This window comes from Rhinopithecus bieti, unplaced genomic scaffold (genome assembly GCF_001698545.2).
Source record: "Rhinopithecus bieti isolate Rb0 unplaced genomic scaffold, ASM169854v2 scaffold_34818, whole genome shotgun sequence".
Taxonomy (NCBI): Eukaryota; Metazoa; Chordata; class Mammalia; order Primates; family Cercopithecidae; genus Rhinopithecus; species Rhinopithecus bieti.
The window spans coordinates 1,235,941-1,258,311 of NW_016815484.1; the positions used below are offsets into that span (position 1 = coordinate 1,235,941).

General features: G+C 37.2%; 1 protein-coding gene across 2 annotated transcripts in view; it reads right to left on the reverse strand.

Annotated features, from left to right (window-relative positions):
* LIFR (LIF receptor subunit alpha) overlaps nucleotides 1-22,371 on the reverse strand; it is a 77,587-nt gene that overhangs the window by 15,647 nt on the left and 39,569 nt on the right. For both annotated transcript variants that reach the window (XM_017853198.1, XM_017853197.1), the window contains exons 6-15: nucleotides 21,355-21,529; nucleotides 20,044-20,298; nucleotides 16,440-16,569; nucleotides 15,846-16,015; nucleotides 13,950-14,095; nucleotides 12,619-12,781; nucleotides 9,497-9,567; nucleotides 6,372-6,585; nucleotides 3,617-3,796; nucleotides 189-290 (exon numbers count right to left, since the gene is read on the reverse strand). In XM_017853198.1, the coding sequence (XP_017708687.1) occupies nucleotides 189-290; nucleotides 3,617-3,796; nucleotides 6,372-6,585; nucleotides 9,497-9,567; nucleotides 12,619-12,781; nucleotides 13,950-14,095; nucleotides 15,846-16,015; nucleotides 16,440-16,569; nucleotides 20,044-20,298; nucleotides 21,355-21,529 (1,606 nt within the window). The remainder of the gene's footprint in view (nucleotides 1-188; nucleotides 291-3,616; nucleotides 3,797-6,371; nucleotides 6,586-9,496; nucleotides 9,568-12,618; nucleotides 12,782-13,949; nucleotides 14,096-15,845; nucleotides 16,016-16,439; nucleotides 16,570-20,043; nucleotides 20,299-21,354; nucleotides 21,530-22,371) is intronic.

Here is a 22,371-nt window from a genome sequence, read left to right on the forward strand (position 1 = left end):
GGGGGGGCGGGGGGGGGAAGGAAAAGGAGGAGAAAAAAGTAGTAATCAAACACTTTTTAATTTATCAAATTATTTTTCCTTCCTTGAACTAAACATCTTATTTTTAGAATTCAATCATACTACTGTTGCCAATTTATAATTTCTCATGTTACCCTGAACTCTTAAAAATAAGTACCCATTTAACTTACCCAATTCTTCTATATATCCAATCATGGAGCGTAATAATTGATATCCTTGATTTCTGCACCCATACAGGAAAAAATTATATCTTACACCTGGTCGAAACTGATCTGTAAGATGAACGTATCAGCAAACTTTCATAAATAAATTACTATGAATATCTATTTCAGAAATATCAAATTTATAACACTCTAAAATTTCCAAAGCTAATTTTACAGATGTTTTATTAAAAAATACGTATTTTAAAGATTAGTATTCAGAATGAAAACTGACTAAACAAAAATTAAATTTATTTCTATTTTAACAAAAAGTTTAGTAATATAAGATGGGATTGCCTTGGAGAGAACAATGATGATTAAGGCTTACATTTTGTTCCTTGTTCCAGGAAGAAACATCATTGCTTGATTTTTTTATTTTATTTTATTTTTTTTTTTTGAGACAGAGTCTCGCTCTGTCGCCCAGGCTAGAGTGCAGTGCTGCGATCTTAGCTCACTGCAACTTCCGCCTCCCGGGTTCAAGTGATTCTCCTGCCTCAGCCTCCCGAGTAGCTGGGATTACAGGTGCCTGCCACTGCACCTGGCTAATTTTGTATTTTTAGTAGAGACGGGGTTTCACCATCTTGGCCAGGCTGGTCTCGAACTCCTGACCTCGTGATCCACCCACCTTGGCTTCCCAAAGTGCTGGCAACTGCTGGGTTTTAAGGAACAAAATGTAAGTCCAAATCAACTTCCTGGGTCAGTTCACTAAGCCATTCATTCCAGGTCTACATCATGCTTCTATAAATCCCTTCCCTACATAGTGTTATTTCTGAGTTGGAAAAAACAAACAAACCCACTGCTCTCTCCTCTCGTTCCAAGAAGCAGAATTAAAAGTTGCACTCTGTCTTGAAGCTTCAGTGTTAAAGGAACTGGGTCTTAGAGTTTGTTCCTCTTTATAGCATCACCATTAAGTGTCTTTGGGTGAGTTAACTCTATAAGATATAGAGGTGCTTTGAATTAACTCCACAGGACACAGAGGTACTTCCAATTGAAGTACCTTAACTTAAATTCAAAAGGCTCCTTTTAAATGTCTCCTGAATACAATGCAATGTGTGCAATGTGAGCAACACAGATATGCACAAAACAAAATGTCAAGCATGGAGACACTTGCAGAGTGGTGGGGAAGACAGATGAACAAGGGTAACCATAACAGTGTGTTATATTAGAGGTATGTATCAGATTCCATGGAATCTTAAGTGAGGGGCCAAATGAGTCTAAGAAGATCAGAAACAGCTACCATAAGGGCTATCTGAATAAGGCCTTGAAGGGCACTGAGATGCTCATCCGTGGTGGTTGAGAAAGAAGAAAATGCCGGGGGATCCGGAGGGGGATTGGCAGCATATGGCATTGCATTTAATTTGCAGAATACAATTATTCTGGTGTGGTTAAAGCATTAGTTCTCCAATCAAGTGCTCGTAACACACCAGTGGCCTGCAGGCTCCAATGTGAGACAGTAGTCAATTTCTAAAATCACACAACCCAAGAAAAACTGAATCAATTTGTCTAAACTTTTAACTTTTCTTCTTTCAATGATTTTCCTTAAACGTTTGCTATGCGCTGGCACATCCTAAATACGTATTAATGCAACTCAAGCTCAGCCAACTGTGTTTAGTTTCGTAACACTTTTCTTTGGAGAAAGGTATGCTTGAGGTTATGATTTTATACTGCATGTACACCTGTAAATCTGTGCCTCTTTTTATATTAAATTTATTAACATTTTATAGGGCTCTGACACTTTAAAAAAAAGAGCCTGAGAAGGTTAGAGCATTAGAAATGTGCGAAGGTCAAAAAAGAGAGCAGACAGCTTAATGAGTAGACAATGGGATGAGGGAGGAATAATAGGTGTGCCTACTATGTGCCACTTGCTGTTCCAGAAGCTCAGCAGTAAATAAAAGACAATATTCCCAGCCTCTTGAGGCTTTGAATAACTTTGAATTTGAACCCGGGTTCTATCACATAATAATTTTGTGACCTTGGAAAAGTCACCTAACTTCTCTGAGTTTTTGTTTCCTCAAGCTTTGTGTCTTTGTTCAATTGAGTTGGCACAGAAAGTTCTCCTCCCACAATCATCGCGGGGCAGCTTCTCCATATCCTGCAAGGCTCAGCTAAAACTTAAATGGGTAGATACTCCATTTATATCCACTCCAGCCTACCCCAGTTCATCCTGATTATTCTAAAAGCCCAGGTGAGAAATGACAGACTGGAACCGTGTAAGGCTCATTCAGCTCCATGGGAGGGGATGCAAGGGAAGGTGCAGGAAAGAGAAGGCTAGCAAGTGGTTGGGCCCTTGAAAAGGGAAGTGCACTATAAGAAAGGATAAAGGGTACAACTTAGGACGATCATTACCACTTCAGCCAATTATATATGTGGAGGAGTTTGGCTGTATTCCAAGTAGAACTGGAAAATAATCTGAACTCATATGTGATAATCCAATGAATGGGACCCATCCTCATCATTTGACAGAGAAACAATAAGCAAGTAGAAAGTGTTCCCTGAGAGAGAGGTAAGGAGTAGGCTGCTTGCTCTTCCGCACTTCCCTAACATGCAAGGGAGGCAAGAGACGGGAATAATCAAGAAGCATCACTACTGACAGGCTACAGGGTCCAGAAATCCCATGGGGACAGGCAGGATACACTCCCATCCTGCCAGGAAAAAAAGATGATATTGGAGAGAGGGCTCTAATGCCTAAGGAAAGCCTGGATTAGCCTGTAGGTTATTAAATACTGCTCTATGGCTAAACTTCTCAGGCTGCATCCCATCAAGGGCCACTCAACTGCAGCTCACAAGCTCCTAAGCATTAGGCTCATGGAACACAAGGCCTCCCACCCACATTGTGCTAGGTCCTGCTGATGCCCCCTTGCCCTGCATCAGGGAAAGTGGTAAGGGGTTCACGGCCTTTCTGCTCAGTCTCTCCCTAACTTCGGTAACCTGGGCCCTGGGCAAACAAGGCGAAGGCCCTTCTGTGAGAGCAGGCTACAGTTCTGTAGTCTTCTTTTTTCATGAACATTTATTTATCCATGTTGCTAAATTTTCCACATAACTTTTAATGTTACTTAACATTCCATTTTATAGGTGTACCATCATTTACTCATTCCCTTAATTGCTATTTGGGTTTTTAATTTTTCACAATTATCAATAATATTGCCGTGAACATTCTTAGATTAAATCTGTGTTGTTCTCTGATTATTTCTAAGAATAAATTTCTAGACGAGTAATTAACAGATCAAAGGGTTTGGATCCTTCTACATGCTGCCACAACTACCCTCCCACTCCCAGGAAAATCAAACCTATTCACACCCACCCAGCAGGAAAGAGAATCACTTCACTGTACCTAGTCCCACGTGTTACCTTTTAAAAATATTCTGTAGAACTTAATTAGAGATACGAATTCATCTTACCAGATTCGATTACAGTTTCAGTGCTGTTTGAGGGGACTTTTCTCCAGTCCATAAGGCATGGTTCCGACCGAGACGAGTTACACCACTTAATGACGTAGTCACAAGTCATGTTGGGGTCGTAATGCCAGGTGAGGAGAATGCCCTTTCCCATCCCAACAACTTGCTCTATTTTGAGATCATCTTCAATAAGAAAGGAGGATATTTTACTGGCATTAAAAACAATAATATAAGGCAAACCTCACAAAAATGGACATGAGTTAGAAAAATCACTTCACTGTGAAGAAATTATAAAATAGTACTCAAACTAGATAAACCTTTAGCAAAGATTGGAAGTGTTGCTCTGTTATTTTTATTGTAACAACTGTAGCACTCACCTATATATATAGATTAACACAGCAGCTGAAAGAAAGTGATTTTTTAAAAGCACCTAGGATCTGGTAGTAACATATTAGGGCTAGGACATCAAGATCAAGGCCCAGGAAGGATGCAGCTAAGGGCACTGGCTGGGACGGGAGACTGGGGAGTGGACAGTGGACAGTCTGAAGCCCTCCTCTCATCACCCACCAGGAATGCGTGCAGAGAACAGGCGGGGCCCAGCACAGTGTGCGGAGTAGGCACTCAATGAACTTGTGGAAACAGCAGACGAACTAGCCCCCTCTCTTTCTTTCAAGGAAGACTGTGGCCCCAGAGGTGGGCTGAAGGGGTTGTCTGGCTGACCAGGGGCAGGGTGGGGGCAAGGGAGAAAGCTGTGGAGACACCCAGAGGCTATGAGGTGGGATGGCCGATGTGGGCACTGAGAAGGAGAAGCCTGCACAGCGTCCTAGGAGATGCCATGGGCAAGGGGCAAAGGCTGAGGGCAGACACAGGAGTGGAGGCCCTGGCAAGGTTTCCTTTCCCTATCTTGCCAGATCTTGGCCTAGGTAAGAAGTGGAATCCCGGGCTTGGGGAGAAGAATTGGGGTGGGAGATAGGGCAGTGTGGTCAAAAGGGAGAAGGAAATTTCCCACTGTGACAGGAGAAAAGTAGTAGTTTTTATAACTGATTTGTATTTAATGGTTCAGTAAAAACAAACATAGAAAGGTTTTTGGTTATTTCTAAGAATAAAGTTTTAGACAAGTAATTGTCTCAGGAGCCAGATGCTCAGGAGGCTGCAAACTGTAGGTGAGTGGCCCTTGATGGGACGCAGCCACGGCAGAGTATTTAACCACCCACAGGCTACAAAAAGGGTTCAGTCAAACCAACACAGACATTTCCCACTGTAACAGCAGAAACTAAGTAATAGCTATAACTGATTTATATTTAAGGGTTCAGTAAAACAAACATAAAAGGTTTTTTGAACAAAATGTGCATTCACAAAGCAACTACTACTAAATGCAAGATAACAATTTGGCTTAGAATATAGAACACTTCAGACATAACAGCTTTTTTTGCTCAACGTGACTAAAAAGCCACAGTGTAAACCTGAGTTGAGGCTGCAGAGCCTCCCTCCAGTCTTTCCAGTCCAGAAAATCTGTCATCAGATTTTCAGAAAGTGTCTGAAAGCTGATGACAGAATTGCTAGTTCTGTAAATTACCATTTTCTAAGGGATACACAGAAAAGGTAGGATTATGCTTCCTGAATAAAAAGACAACATAGCTATTGCCTAGAATTGTGAGAGCAATGAAATATATAACCTAAATCAGTATGTTATCTTCTTATGGATGTTCATATCTCTGTCTCCTTCATTTTTTATTTTGTTATTTTTGCCAGGCCAAAATGAAGAAGTCATTATTCTAAGTCCCACCTCCCAGCATCTGCCACAACCCCTGGGCATCTCCAGCAGCACTGCTGCCTAGGCTCTGTATCTCTGAAATGCACTTTGTTTTCCCCCTTCCTTCCTCCAAATTCTCCTATGACTGACTCAAAGAGAACAAAGAAGCAGTCAAGTAACAAGCAATAAGAAATGGCCTCAAACTGGAGTTGGAAAGCTACTTAGAGGACCCTAACTGGACCGATTTTTCTTCCTCTAGAAGCTGTGGTTATAGAAAGGTGCTCCCATAGCGGGCAAGACAGAAAGGTGGGTTGGCAGAAAATGACTGGAGCACAGAGATCAGTGGAAGAAGAGGTGGACGTGGCCATTTAAAGCTCGTAACTCTCAAAGTCGTCAAGATAGAAGCTGGGAGGAACGTATTAATCACTGGATATCTATAAAATTTAAAGAAAGGTGCTAAATTTTAAGAATTACACCACAGTTGTTTTTCTAAAGCCTATACTGAAGTTCTAATTTATACCTTAAGAAGACTTTTTTTAATCAATAAAGAATGTCTATTAATAAGGAATTTCTTACCAAAAAAGGTGCTAATTAAAATAAGCGCTTTTTTCTCCTGCCCAACAATTTGCAAAACAGCCTAGCTGACCTAAAATAAACTTTCCTAGTCTTGCGGAAGTGTCTTGGAGAAGTGCCTGAATGTCATTTGAATTAACTGTTAAAATATTTCTTCCTAAAAATACTATCCACCACTGTACCTCTCCAATATTATCCACTCTTAGTTACTGAGTACAGTAATGACTGTATCCCTCAGTGCACATGCTTCAAGTCAATACTAATTACTTCTCTCTCAATGAACTGTAGACATCAATCTGCTCATTCTGCCTTCTATGTCAGCAGCAACAAGGTATACGAGAAGAATGCTGACATGACAAAAGAGCAAGTAACATCAGACATTTCTTACTTTAGTTTCCTGTTTTTATATACTAAACCATCTCAAGCACTCACCATTTGGAATTTCCATACTCGCTATTTTGGAAGGTGGTGACGAGCCCACAGAATTTTTAGCCACCACACTGATGATGTAGTCATTCTTATCAAGCTGTATCTCTGCTTTGTGCTGAGGATCAGGGATTTCAGAAAGGGACTGTGTTTCCTCATCTGATGAACATGATACATTGTAGGAAAGTATTTTTCCATTAGCTTCATTAATGGGTAAAGGCTATGAAAAACAGACAAATTGTTATAAAAACCTGCAAAAGGTGACTATGACTAGGCAAGGTAATTGGGTTTAAACTGGATGGTATATTAACAATAACAAGGTTGGCCAGGCGTGGTGACTCACACCTGTAATTCCAACACTTAGGCCAAGGCAGGTGGATCACTTGAAGTCAGGAGTTCGAGACTAGCCTGGCCAACATGGTGACACCCTGTCTCTCCCAAAAATACTAAAACTAGCCAGGTGTGGTGGTGAGCGCCTATAATCCCAGCTACTTAAGAGGCTGAGGCAGGACAATCACTTGAACCCAGGAGGTGGAGGTTGCAGTGAGCCAAGATCGTGCGACTATATTCTAGTCTGGGCAACAGAGTGAGACTCCATCTCAAAAACAAAAAACAACTAGTTACAAGGTAATATCAGAAAAGATGAAGCTGGCCGAGTGCGGTGGCTCACACCTGTAATCCCAGCACTTTGGGAGGCCAAGGTGGGTGGATCATGAGGTCAGGAGTTCGAGACCAGCCTGACAAACATGATGAAACCCTGTCTCTACTAAAAATACAAAAACTAGCCAGGCATGGTGGCACCTCAGGAGGTTGAGGCAGGAGAATCACTCGAACCTGGGAGGTGGAGGTTGCAGGGAGCCGAGATCGCGCCACTGCACTCCACACTGGCTGACAGAGTGAGACTCCATCTCAACAACAACAACAACAAAAAAGAAGCTCTCAACAGTGTGAAACACAGAATCAAAATCCACTGAGACCTGGGTAAATCAGGAAAGAGACACTGAAGAAAAACTATACTTGCTATAAGCAGTAAGAGTACACAAAAATTTGAAAATTAAGTGAATAAAAAACAATATTTATCTCCACATTTTTCAGGAGCAAAACTTTTAAAACTATCCAGAAGCACTGCTCTACTTAGTAACAAATAAAACATTTAAAAAAATTATAGCATCATGGGTTTTTTTCTAAACATTTGTTTTCTCATTTTAAAGTATTATATACCCACTACAGAAAATCTGGAAAATATATAGGAGTTGAAACTAGTAAAAATCTCCCATATTCCCACCTCTTAAATATTCTTTCATTTTGATATTTCTTTCAAGTTGTTTTTCTAGGTACAGATCTTTTATTAACATTGTTTTAATTACATTACACCATCTTACTTTTTACTTTTCCAAAATGTACACTTGTCCATAATACAGTTATATACATTTTCATGGTTTTATATCTCATGTAGCATTTTTACCAGTGCACTTGAATGTCCCTTAAGTAAATGAAATTTAAGTTGTTCCTAATTTTTCACAATACTAAAACATATTTCGGTGAATTTTTTTGTGCCATGTTTTTTTTTTCTTTTTCATAGAATTTAATATGAATTTCTAAAAGTGAACTTACTGGATTAAAAAAATGAACATTCAAACCTCTTCATTTCTACTGAACTGCTTTTCACAGCAACTGCCTTAATTTATACACCAATGTATGGGGCTCTCTGGTCGAGACTGAGGATGATGTAATACTGCTAAAACCTCCGCTCCAGCAGAGAGGTCTCTGGTGATGCTCCAAATGGCCTGCTCTAAGGGGCAGGCTTTCGTCCTAAGACTTATGGGCTTCTTGGGATACTCCAGACCACACACTGTTTGAAATGTCCTCCTCCCCCAGTTTCTCTATTTTCTTCACTTTTCCTGTCCCTCTAAACCTTCCCCATCTCCTCTGCTGGTTCCTCCTCCTCTGCTGGTTCTATGCACGCTGCTGTCACCTGGGCTCCAGCCCTGGCCCATTTTTCACCTTGCATCTCCAAGTGATCCCATTTATATGCTACTCAAAGCTGTTTTCAGTGCCAATCTCTCCCCTAAGCTCCAGAGCCTTACATATATCAAACTACCTACTGAACTCTACACATGATATCCCAGTGGCATACCTTTTGAAAACTCACTATGACCAAAACAACATAATTTTCTACCCGAACACACTCTGACTTGGCAAATGGCGGTACCATCAGCATAGGTAATGAAGTTAGAATCTAAATTCTTTCAATGTTTTTAGTCTTTACTTAAGTCTTCGTCTAGTTTGAACAATATTCCAAACTTTCTCTGTATTGAAGTAAATTGTATAATTGTTGCTATATTATCATGAAATCTGACAGGCAACTCAGAGTAGCCGGCGGATTTTCTAATCAAGAGTGGATATAACAGTCAAATACAATCTCAAAGCAATAGAACTCACAACGAACCTGCATGTACACTTCACTTTACTCAAAGCTGTATCGATGTCAAAAGTTTTTTTAAATAAAATTATGTTTTACATTCCATAACAAAATTCACTCTTTAAAGGAATCCTATTATGACTGCTCGTGTAAAATCTAATACAGAAAACAACTGTTCATGTTTTGATATTCATAAAATACTGAAAATACAGCAACAAAAAATGTTCCAGCAGAGAAAATTAGTAAAATATGCAATTCATATTTCATCTAAATATTTTACAAAATCATACAAAACTTTAAAACTGGCATGTCATAATGCAATTTACTGAAGGGAAATAAATTACACATGAAATATGTAAAAATTTAGTTTCCCATTCATAGAAGAAAAATGTAACAAACAGGATTGTAACCTATAGATTTCAACTGAAGTGAGGGAGATGGAATTCATGAAATCTTCAGGTCCTTTACAGGCCTTATAAGATCAAACTCGAGAAGGCTCAGATCTGACACAGAAGATCCTCAAATCACTGTGGGAAGTTAGGAGTGATGAGGAATTTGGGTGGTTTAGGAACCAGGTTAGATTCTCATCAATATTGCACAAAAGCCAGTCTGGGAAGTTTCAGCTCCTTGATGACCCAACAAGTACCATATGTAAGTTAAGCAGTTTAGCAAAGTAATGTAAATGTTCACGGAAAAATTAGATATTTACCTTCCAATAGATTATTAAATTTTTTCCATCAGAACTCCACTCTCTCCAAGTGTCAGGCCCCTTTGAAGGAACTAAAAAGGAGATTTTAAAGTTAATATCTGAAGATACATACTATATGTATATGGTGCTTGGCATTTTTTTTCTAGGGTATTTGAAATTCTCAATAAAATGTGAAGCAGTTCAGTGGCTTCCACTTAGAAAACGGAGCAATGGAAAATCTAAGCTCTCAACAACTTTTGCAAAACACACGGCCCCTTCAAATGGGTGAAAATCTACCTGCAGGCTGGCTGTACTGGTTCCCTGGGTTCCCCTCTGTCTCATATCCTCCCACTCCCTCACTTGGCCACATACTGGCTTCCTGGCTGTCCCTCAGATATGCCAAAGACACCTGCCTCAGGCTCTCTGCATCTTCTGTGTCCTCTCTTCCTCTGCCTACAACTCTCTTCTCCTAGATAAAACAACATGGCATGCTTCCTCATCTTTGTAACTCAGCTTGAGTATTACCTTATTAGTGAGGTCTTTTTTAACTACCCTATTTAAAACTGCAATTCCTTTCACCACCACCACCCCTTATCCCTCAGCCTTTATTCCTATCCTTTCCTCTCCTCTGTGGCATCTGTCACCACCTGATAAACTGATGTGTCTATGTCTTTGTGTGTACATATATACATATAGATGTGTATATATATAAATTTATTTCTAGTCCTGGATCCTACAAACTCCACAGCAAGAGATCTCTGTTTTATCTGCTGCTATATCCCTGGTAACTAGAACAATTCCAGACACATACAGGTTGAATGTCCCTTATACAAAATGCTTGGGAGCAAAAGTGTTTCAGATTTTGGATTTTTTCTAATTGTAGAATATCTGCACACACATAATGAGATACCTTGGAGGATGGGATCCAAGAACACATAAAATTCATTTATGTTTCATATACACCTTATACACACAGCCTGAAGGTAATTTCATACAATATTTTAAGTAATTCTGTGCATGGAACAAATTTGTATTAAGTACTAGAGTGTGGAATTTTCCATTTGTGGCATCCTGGCGGTGCTCAAAAAGTTTTGGATCTTGGAACATTTCAGATTTTCAGATTACGTATGCTTAACCTGTAATGCATACTCAGTAAATATTTGTTGAGTAAATTGATGCCTTCATCTTAATGAGGTGCAAATAAGATGTTTCCTCCTGGAGACAACAGTTCATTAACTGAAGGCAAAAACTCCTATTGTGGCTAGTCTTCAAAATGACCAATAATCCCCATGTGTGTGGTGCCCTCCCACACTGCATTAGGGTTGGCCTGTGTGACCAACAGTGTACAGCAGACATAACTTCTGATTTTAGATCATAAAAGATACTGTTCAGTCACCAGCTCTGGGAGGAACTGGCTGCCATGTCATGAGCACACTTAAGCAGGCCTAGAGAGAGGCCCACAAGGTGAGGAACTGAGGCCTCCAGCCTTTAGTCACAGGAGTGAACCATCTTGAAAGTGGATCCTCTAGCCCCAATCAAGTCTCCAGTTCCCACCCACACTCCTGACTGCAGCTCTCATGAAAGACTCCAAGTCAGAGATATCCAGCTAAACTGCTCCTGGATTTCTGACCCACAGAAATGGTAAGATAATAAATATCTGCTGTGTTAAGCCACTGAATTTTAGGGTAATTTGTTGCACAGCAATAGGTAACTCGTATCTTCCCTCTCTGTACTCATGCATAGCTTTCACTTTTGATGATACAAGTAATTCTTACACATACCACAAAGTGCCCTCCTGTCTATACTTCACATCTCTTCATGTGGAGAGGCAAAAATCTAGATTAACATCTATCATTTATTTGTTTTGCTATTTCTTAATTTTTTTGGAGGAAGTATTACATCTCCTATACTGCATAATATAAATAAAGCTCTTGCTATCTTTTGTTAAATGATTCCTAAAAAACCTATTTCGGCCGGGCACAGTGGCTCATGCCTGTAATCCCAGCACTTTGGGAGGCCGAGGCGAGCACATCACAAGGTCAGGAGTTCGAGACCAGTCTGACCAACATGGTGAAACCCCATCTCTACTAGAAATACAAAAATTAGCCAGTCGTGGTGGCGGGCCCCTGTAATCCCAGCTACTCAGGAGGCCAAGGCAGGAGAATCGCTTGAACCCGGGAGGCGGAGGCTGCAGTGAGCCGAGATCGTGCCATTGCATTTCAGCCTGGGCGACAGACTGAGACTCTGTCTCAAAAGAATAAAAAATTAAACCTATTTCTAAGTTTTGTTTTTTGTTTTCACCTACATCTGGTTTTCAAGGATAGAATATCATTCTGTTTTGGAAATTATCATATTTAGAAAACCAGTTACCTGATTTTATAACTATCTTGACCTAGGTATACTACAGAAACTGAAATTCAAGACCTTTTAGCCACATCATTTCTCAGGTCTAGGTCACATAAAACTAACAAATTCTCTTTTTTAGTAATTTTTTTTTTTAAATGCCAGTGAGTTAAAAGCTAATTAAAATTCCAAGCAGAAGAGAAAATAGGAGAAAAATCATTCTATGCATTATTGTAATATGGTGATATGGTGGCAATCATGGAGGAGCCCTGTCCGTTCACATAATTTATGACAATCATTTTTCTATACTATGACAAAACTTCAAAAACCATCATTTAAAATACCTGTGATATTTTATTAGCAGGTACTACACAATTTATCTAACCATCCCCCACTTTTAAGGACTCTGATAGCATTTTTTTTTTTTTAAATTTTGAGACGGAGTTTCGCTCTTTTTGCCCAGGCTGGATGGAGTGCAATGGCGTGATCTCGGCTCACCGCAACCTTTGCCTCCCAGGTTCAAGCAATTCACTCCAGCATCAGCCCCCGGAGTAGCTGGGGTTACCGGCATGTACCACCACACCCAGCTAATTTTGCATTTTTAGTAGAGGCAGGGGTTCTCCATATTGGTCAGGCTGGTCTCGAACTCCCGATCTCAGGTGATCCACCCTCCTCGGCTTCCCAAAGTGCTGGGATTACAGGCATGACCCACTGTGCCCGGCCAACTTTTTCTTTTTAAAGAAGTTGAAAAACTTCAGGATACACATACTTATTAGCCATATATCACTTAGTTAACTTACTGGCTTCTGTGGTTAAATGTTGTTTTTTATTGCTCCATTTGCTCCATTTCCAGAAAGTTTCAGTAGAACAACGAATCCGAAAAGTATATACAGTGTACGGATTTAACTTGTCCAGAGCAACAAGATAACTTGAATTTTCTACTCCTTTGATTGTGACATTCCGCTATTAGAAAACAAATAAATATGTATGTAGGTATATATTGTGTGTATGAATACATATAAATATATATACACATACATACACTTTTTTTGGTAAGAAAGCCTTCAGATTTGTAACACAAACCGACAGAATCTCAATGAGTTTGTATATATAACACCCAAAGCAGTTTATCCACTATAATATTTTAATTCTTATATACCTGCCCTTATGCCCTGCAATAGTAATAAAAAATTGGGTTGTCTTTTTAATCCAAATACTGGCTCTAAGTCATAATGGTCAATTAAATTATCTAAAGGATTACATAATTTTGATAATCAGTCAAATGGCTAATGGTGATGCAACAAACCTTAACATGATTTAGTAATTTGAGATGACTGTGAGGAATAAATGTATTATTTGGATGATATCTGGAAGTTTCTTGGAGGCTGGCATTACCTTCTGTGCATCTTTGCTAATATGACACTTAAAATTTCTAGTATGATGCTAAACATGTAGCAAATATGAAACAAATACTTCCTTAAACTAAGTAAATATAGTTAAAATGAAACAATTCTAAACAAATTGAAGATCCGCGTGTCTCACAAAAGCCTCTGAGCTCCCCAAAACATTACAAAGAAGCTTTTCAGATTATATTTCACAGTTGTGATGGATTTTCTAGACATCAGTAAACTTCCAAATGAATAGTTAAGTACACCTCATTTATTTTAGACTTACCACAAATTACATGATAGTATAATATAAAAGTCAACCTAAATATTTAAAATATGTTAAAAAGTCATGTTGTGACTTATAAGTACCAATTACAACTTGCTCCCACTGCCACACTTCACAGTTTTAAAAAATCACTTCTGCTGTCTGGTGCCAATTCATCCATTAATGATGCTAAAGGTTACAGCAAAAACTACTCATTCATTCACAAATTTACTGAGCACCAGCTATGTGCCAGGTACTATACTGCATCTGTGAACACTCTGAGGAATAAAAGTCAAATTTACAATTGTTTTTCAAATGATACAATGCTGTTATTACATGGATACTAATGTCTTTCTTGGTTCTTAGTAAACCTCTATAATAAATAATCTGAGAGCTTAAGCACATCAATCTGCTTAATTCTTTTTGAGAACTGTTTCATCCAAAATAATCACAAAGGAAGTCTTTAGGAGAATCTTACCTGTTCTTGTACTGAATTAGATTTCTTAATTTCAATTTGACATAAAAAATTAATCTTTGCAAAGTTGCCTGGTAAATGCCAAGAAAGTTTAACAGCTGTTGAATTAATATCCTTCACTTTGAATGAAGTAGGAGTATGGGGATAAACTGCAAATATAATTTTTAAAGATTACTTTAAACATTTATTTAAAGGGGTAAGCTATCTTCTAATATGACAACATAAAAAACAAGGAGGCATCATTAGTGCTGACCAACAACATCCTACTCAGTATTTGTGGAATCGATAAACCTAATTTCTACTACTGAAATCTTGCCAACATTTTTAAACAATCAATCATGTTCAAAGCTCTTCAATTAGTGTCAGGAATACTCAAAGGTAGTAAGATCACAGTATCTACCTTTAAGGAACTTCTAATTTACTTGGGGAATGACCAAAAAAAAAAAAAAAAGAAAAAAACAAAAAAGAAAGAAAAAAAAAGAAAGATAATAAGAATATAAATGCTAAGTTCTAAATGCATGATACAGATATTAACTACTTCGTAAATGTAAGCATGGTAGGGTAAGTCTTACAGTGAAGATGGAACTTAAGATGAACTTTGCAGGAAGAATCAGACAAAAATTGGCCAAAAAAAAATGCAGAAAAGCATTTTAGGCAGAGATGGCAATAATGAAGGTACAGCGAGGCAAACTGCATATTATGTTGGTGATAGTGTGTATGCCCACTTGAATGGCAGGAAAGAATCACATGGGAAGTAAGGCTGAAATGGCAGAGGGCAGACAAATACATACAAATACTACCATGCCAGGATAAAATGTAGCCATGGTGACACTAGGAAAAATCCAGAAATCACAAAGATGACAGGAAAGAATAACTGATAAAAGTGACTTATACTTACAAATAAGGCAACAGGATCATCTACTAATCACTTGTGAGACTGTATGATACATGCCCTTGGTTTAGGCCCTTTCTCCCCTGCCTGAGTCTCTAAGAGAATGTCTAGGTCGTTGCTCAGTGTGCTGCGAGCCTGACATGGAGTGTTAATGCACATGGACCGTGGGAATGAATACCAAAAAGATCAACCACATTTTATTTTTATTTGGAGCTATGCATTAATACGATTGGTAAAAATGCAGAAATCGTTAGTAATAAAAGGGACAAACTATTAATATATACAACAACATGGATGGCTTGTATGTATTTAAAAAAAATGTCAACCTGCCTACTGTATGATTTCACTTATGTGACAGTCTCAAAATGACAAAACAACAGAGATGAAGAATAGATTCATTGTTGTCAAGGCACAGGGGATGCTGGAAGGGCAACATGAGCAAGCTCCTTTGTAGTGACAGGGCAGTTCTGTATCTTATATGTGGTAGTGGTTACCTGAACTATACATATAAATTGCACAGAACTACATACACACACACAAGTACAAATGAATGCACATAAAAATTGAGCAAGGTCAGTAGTCCAGTTAACAGTGTTTTAAGAGTGTCAATTCCCTGGTTCTGATATTGTACTAGAATTATATAAGATGACACCACTGAGGATAGCCAGAGGATGGGTTCACAAGGCTCTTATTATTGCAACTACCAGTGAGTCAACAATTACTTCAAAATAAAAGTATTTAAAAATTGGGCAGAAGATATTTCAGAAATCAAGAATTATCAGAAACGGCTACTTATAGTTTATTTGTAAATTACTAATTCAAGTATTTAAATTCAATAAAATAGTAAAACTTGAAATTATACATTTAAAGTTTTTATAAATATATGAAATTAATATTAAGTAAGTATAAAGAAAATAATCAGCAAAAGTAATCCCCGTATTTTCATTAACCAAAGCATTTCACCACTTCTAAAGTTATTTTAAGACATTAGTTTATTTATAGCTTACCTTTTTCAGTTATATTAACTAAAATTGTTGATTCTGATCGACCCAGAGGATTGTGGGCATTCAAAGTAAAATTATATATTTCTTGATTGGGAAGCATTTGAAAGAATAATTGATAGCTTTCATTTGTCGGTGCTTCAGCTCTTTTAAATCTAACATATTTTCCTGAAAAACTGTTAATTAAAAAAAAATTTCAAAATGGCAAGAGACAAATATTGCAGGAAAAAATGGGCAAATTTGTAATACTTAATTTGTATAAAAAGTTTAAATTTCTAATTCGAGGCATATTACATACTCAGAGAAGAAAATGTACATGATACAGAAAATAGAAGAAAATAATCAGCTGTAAGTTTACTACCCAGAAACAGTCTCTGTTCATGAAATTCAAGTATTCTTCATTCTAAGCTTCTTAAAAGAGACATGAAATTGAGTGTACATGTGGCTGAATTGCAGTACTTATAAGTGTAATTTTATACAGCATATTTGGTTTTATACCTTGCTTGTAATGTAAATGACCTAGTGCACTTCCCTATGTTATTTAATATGTACCTCCAATGTACTCCTTGCCATCTGACATCCTTTCCCAATTATCCTTACCTTTCAAGTAAAGTGTAACTTGTAGCACGTGGGCCCACCAATGCTGTCGCCCTTCCTGGATTCCAACTACATAGAATTTCTTTTAAATCATGTGTCTCACAATTCAGTTGTTGAGGAGTATCTGGTGGATCTAACAAAAAAAAGAAAAAATCTAGGTACTTATGATTACATGTATTTTCCCTGAAAACATAATATTTTATAAATGTTAATGCTTTCCACAATTTCCTAAAAAATGAAATAATTTACTATTCACATTTTACTTTTGAACAATGCAGGAATGTCTTGTCAGAGTTCACATTACATTAGAATTGACAGATTAAAATATACTGAAAAATGACTCAGCTCATTTGGAAACTCCCTATAGCAACTTCAAAGATCAGTTACCACTTTTTCCCCTTAATCCTACTTCAGAGTCTATCAAATCTCTCAAAGAAACCTGTGTCTAATATGTTAAGTCAGAAAAATCTACAGGTTAAAAAGTATTATCACCTATCATCGATATACTGTGATTTGAAAAGAAATACCAAAACATATTGAAAATCAATAAGTCATATTACATGTTTCAGAGTTCTAAAACACACTATAAGTACTGTTATTTAGAAAACTCTTGGTAAAATCCTGTGCTCCATATTCAAACTGACTGCAGCTCTTTCGTTCTTTTTCTCTTTATCAAAACTGTTCTCCTTGGCTTTAAGGCAGGACTAGAAAAATTAATTTTTTTTTTTTTTAAGATGAGACCTTCAAAGTGATAAACAAGCTGGGCGTGGTGGCTTACGCCTGTAATCCCAGCTCTGGGAGGCCGAGGCGGGCAGATTACTTGAGGTCAGGAGCTTGAGACCAGCCTGGCAAACATGGTGAAACCCCATCTCCACTAAAAATACAAAAATTAGCCGGGTGTGTTGGGCGTGCCTGAAGTCCCAGCTATTTGGGAGGCTGAGGCAAGAGAACTGCTTGAACCTGGGAGGTGGAGGTTGCACTGAACCCAGACTGTGCGAGAGAGTGATACTCTATCTCAAAAAAAAAAAAAAAAAAAAAAAAAGTGATAAATGAAAATTCTACAGTCTGACACTGTTTATTGTAGAAATATTTCTGTAATCATGTTTAACCATACACATATAGAAACTGGTATTTCCTCTGTCATATTTATCCAAACTATCGTTCACTTTTGGTAAAAGTTCTTTTTTAAAAAAACTGCTTGTTTAAAAATTCTGTAAAATGTTTTTTTCACAAACTTGAATTAAAAAAAAAAAATGCTACCTAGTTTATCAAGCAAAACTTAAGAAAATTTTACACCTTCCCCAGAGATAAGGATAACATCCTTCAGTGATATTTTAGGTAACATTAAGAGGATTAATGAGTGTTTATATGAGAGTTTAACAATTAGATAAGTAAACAAACACTGACATATTTATTCTGAAAATTGTTTTAAATCTAAGGCCAAATATTCAGTCACTCTATTAAAACCACATACCAAAAATTTGGAATATATTTAAAATGCTGGTTATTTTAGGATTTGGCAGATATTAAGCTGAAATATTAAAATCTAAATAACAAGAGCAAATAAGAGATAAATAGAAGGACAGACAGAAGGGGAAAAATTTGAGAGGACAGTATTTGAAATGTACTGATTTTCTTTTCAAAGAAATTGACTTATAAAATAATCAACTGAAGCTAGGTTAAAAGCTAGGTATACATCAACTACATTTTTATGTACCAGTCAATAGAAAGTGCAATTTAAAAAACAAAGTCATTTTTAATATTACCAGAAAACACCAAGCACTAGGAAAAAATTTACCAAAAGACCGAAAGACATAAAAACCTCATATTAAGATGAATTAAAGAAGACCCAAGTAAATGCAGGGATATACCATGTTCACAGTTTGGAAGATGTAAATATTGTAAGAATGAAAATTCTCCTAAATTGATCCATGGATTTAACGTAATCCCAATCAAAATTCCAGCAGAGTGTGTAGGGAAAAACTAATAAGCTGATTCTAAATTTCTTTTCAGTCTTTTCAGTAAATGGTGGCTTAATATCCATAAAGAAAAGGAAATAAATGAATCCTGATACCTAACGCACGAAATAACCTGTTCTTATAAATTTCCTAAAAGTTCCCTCTGAAGGGAGATGTTACTGCTGCTCAACACATATTGTACAATATTTCAACCTCCAAACGTTATAAATGAAGGTTAAATTATAAATTAAATCAGCTTGTTCTATCACTATGATAAAAGATTACAACACTGTCTGAAATAATAGAAATGGAAACAGTGCATAGTCTCATCTTTTAAGTTTTAATTTCTTTTTTCATACTTTTAAGTAATAGCTCATTTTTAGTATTGCACATGAAGCAACTTCACTACATATACCACTGGGTCTCAACTTAGACTCCAGGACTATTTGTGAGAAATGTTGCACGTAATTTCCTAACATTCCATTAAGAAGGAAAATATGATTTCCAGGATTTAAATTTGAACGTAACCTTGCTTTCACTTGAATTCCAAATGCATTACTGAGAAGACAAAGAGAGTCAGATTACACCCATCAAGGTGAGATGAGCACCTAAGCCCGGCTATTCCTTTGGGAACACATCAGTATCTGAGTGAAATTCATCAAGAAGTACTGTATGAGTAAACAAGAGAGCTGCTGATCTAGACCACAGCTGAGAATCATAAAAAAAAAAAAAAAAAGAAAAAAGAAAAAGCACTAAGCAATCAAAAGAAATATCATAAAATCTAGTCAATCTATCTTACACACTTTATTCACATGACCTATAGACCAAAATCCCAGAGTTCTAATTCAGCATGCAGGGAGGAAGGGACTCACTGATAAAGATAAAGCTGTCAGTGACACCAAAACGTTACAGTTGCTACAAGAAAGGGAGGCAGAAAAACTCTAAAATTGAGACCTAAAAGTTCTAAATGTTTATCTGTGGACATTCAACACAAGCCAAATGGGCAGGGCAGCCCACAACGAACAACTACTTCTGGAAATACCATGGAATTTTAGACTGTGGGGTGATCATGTTAATACAGACAGCTTGAATGATAGAGCATACATCATATATAGAACGCAGTGGGAGAGTACATTTCCCCTCACTCATGTCCTTCTGCCAGCCTGTTCTTCTCAAACCTAATAGTTAAAAGCTGGAGAAGATATGTTATGCTACTGAAAGATTTTGTGTAAAACTGCTATAATTTCTTTAATTTAGATATTTTAAAAAAGGTACACTTTAACTGGAAAATTAATTCACATAATATCTAAACAATGCAGGGTTAAGAAATATTATATACTATCCTTGACTTAACAAAGTTGTTAACTAAGAATTTAAACTAAACATTAGAAGCTAGATGTTTCAAATATGATTACGGAACCAACAAATTATACAGATACAGGTTATGTAGAAAACAAGCTTGCAATTCATTTTAAAACAAGCAAATATTCTAGTGCCTCCTTTGTATATAGCCTTTATATTAAAGAACAAAGAAATGAGAAAGAAACAGAATCACTCCCCACACCTCCCACTCCAGAAGAAGAATTAAGGGTTTCAAGGAGGGCCAAAACAGGCTAATAGGAATTCTCTCTTTAAAATCATATACTTACATCCAGCAAAAATAACTGTTCCAAATATGTTATCTTCGGTTGTAAAAACCACATTTGTTCCACTACTTGCAGAAACAGAAATATTACGAATCTTGATTGCAACATTTTCCCCGTCAAGACGGATCAAGGGGCAGTTTGTATGGCCAATCAGTGCTGATAACACTTTTTCTTGACTTACACAACAAAATGTTATGTCTGAGCCTACAAGTATCACTTTATCTTGAGGAAAAACCTTAGTCTGAGAATCAGGCATCCCTAGAAAGAAAAGGAAGAATTATAAACATTTTATACAGAAGTCTTTTACATAAACTTTTCTATATTTTAAGACTTTTTTTTTCATAAGATGACTTTTAAAATAGCCCAGTATATACACTACAAACTGTTAGGTACTTTGGATGGTCCAAAGATAAGGTGTGTTCCACAGGTTTTGTAGGAGCAAGATATATACAAGAAATTTTTAAAAAGTGTATGTGGTTTTATTTACTTATGAAGGGATAATGGTGAGAAAGCAGAAGCAGATTACAGGTCAATATCTAAAGGTAATGTCATAGGTTTATATCTAAGAAGTCTAAGAGTTGAAATTCTGTGGGTTTATATATACATGTGAACAATCCACGCCCTCCAAAAATCACTAATTAAATAATTCCATTCCTTTTATTCAATGTATTTAGGGCATATGTCTTACTTTCCATTGGCCTAAATACATGCCCAAGTACTCCACATCCTAAAAAACAATTTTCTTTCATCTAGTCCCCTTCCTTCCTCCAATCCTTTTCTCCATAGAGAGATCTATCTCTACAATGATTACCAGCCTTTTCAGGATTTCATTTTATGATCAACAATTTTCTAGGACCCCCATCCAAACTGCCAACATTCTCCCTGTGTATCAGTTTTACTTAAAGTATGGATGGTTTTTGTTATGCTTGCAGATCCCCGTGTTCCTGGCAATAACTATGCAGTCTCTAGGGTCTGCTCTGTGAGCCAGAAATTGGGAACTATTTTTTTTTTTAAATAGATTTCATCTCAGTATCATCTATACACAATTTTTAATGCTCTTCACTTCCTATGACAGTGATTTTCAAACCTGGATGTTTATCCAACCACTCAGAAAGTTCTTTCAAAATACAGGTTCCTGAAGCCTATCTCAGACTTTTAGATCAAAATCTCCAGGGATGGTGGGCTTAGAAGCTCCCAGGTAATCCTCATGCAGCTGAGTGAGGCTATGAGAACTGAAAGCTTAAACTAAATCTTACTCTTAAGTAAGACGAATTTAATTCATTTGAAACAAAAATTCTTTATATATAAGCTTACAAGAAATGTTCTTCACAGGGCTCCAGTCACTCCACTCTTTGTGACCAGAAAAATGAAGATTGTCAATGTAGCATCTAATTTCCACAAAATGAATGGCACACTCCAAGGGCATATCTGAGGCCCAACTCCAGTGATGAAGTGTATCTTTGCCATTCAGAGTTGTGTTGTGGGTCACCTAAAAATGAACACAAACACAAAACTGTATTTCCAAGTAGCAATATGCTTTGCTCTCCTTTAGAATTAAAATTAGATTCTATATAGTCATCAGCTAAGTTTATGGTTTATCCTTTAATACAACTGAGTTTTGTGTAAGGTGTAATAGCAGAGTAACAATAATCATGATTCATTTTGTTTACTTTTCAACTTTAGGCCCTAACGTATTATATAAGATGTTGCTATTCATTGAAACATTCAATTTGGTACGCAAGAAAATACAGGTTGAGTATCCCTTGGGACCACAAGTGTGTTGGATTTTGGACCTTTTCAGATTGCATTATATACTTCTCAGATGAGCATCTCTAATCTAAAAATCTAAAATCTGCCTGGGCACGGTGGCTCACACCTGTAATTTACCCAGCACTTTGGTAGGCTGAGACGGGCAGATCCCTTGAGCCCAGGAGTACAAACCAGCCTGGACAATATGGTGAAACCTTGTCTCCACAAAAAATAAAAAATAAAAAAATAAAATTAGCCAGGCATGCTGGTTTGTGCCTGTAGTCCCAGCAACCCAGGAGGCTGAAGTGGGAAGGTCTATTGAGCCTGGAAAGTCAAGGCTGCAGTGAGCTGAGATCATGCAACTGCACTCCAGCCTGGGTGGCAGAATGATATCCTGTCCAAAAACAACAACAAATAAATAAAATAACAAAAATCCCAAATCTGAAATGCTCCAGTAAGCATTTCCTTTGAGCATCATAGTGGGGCTCAGAAAGTTTTGAATTTTGAAACACTTTGAATTTTGGATTTTCAGATAAGGGATGCTCAACCTGTATACCACTGCCTAATGATCTAAATTTTTCA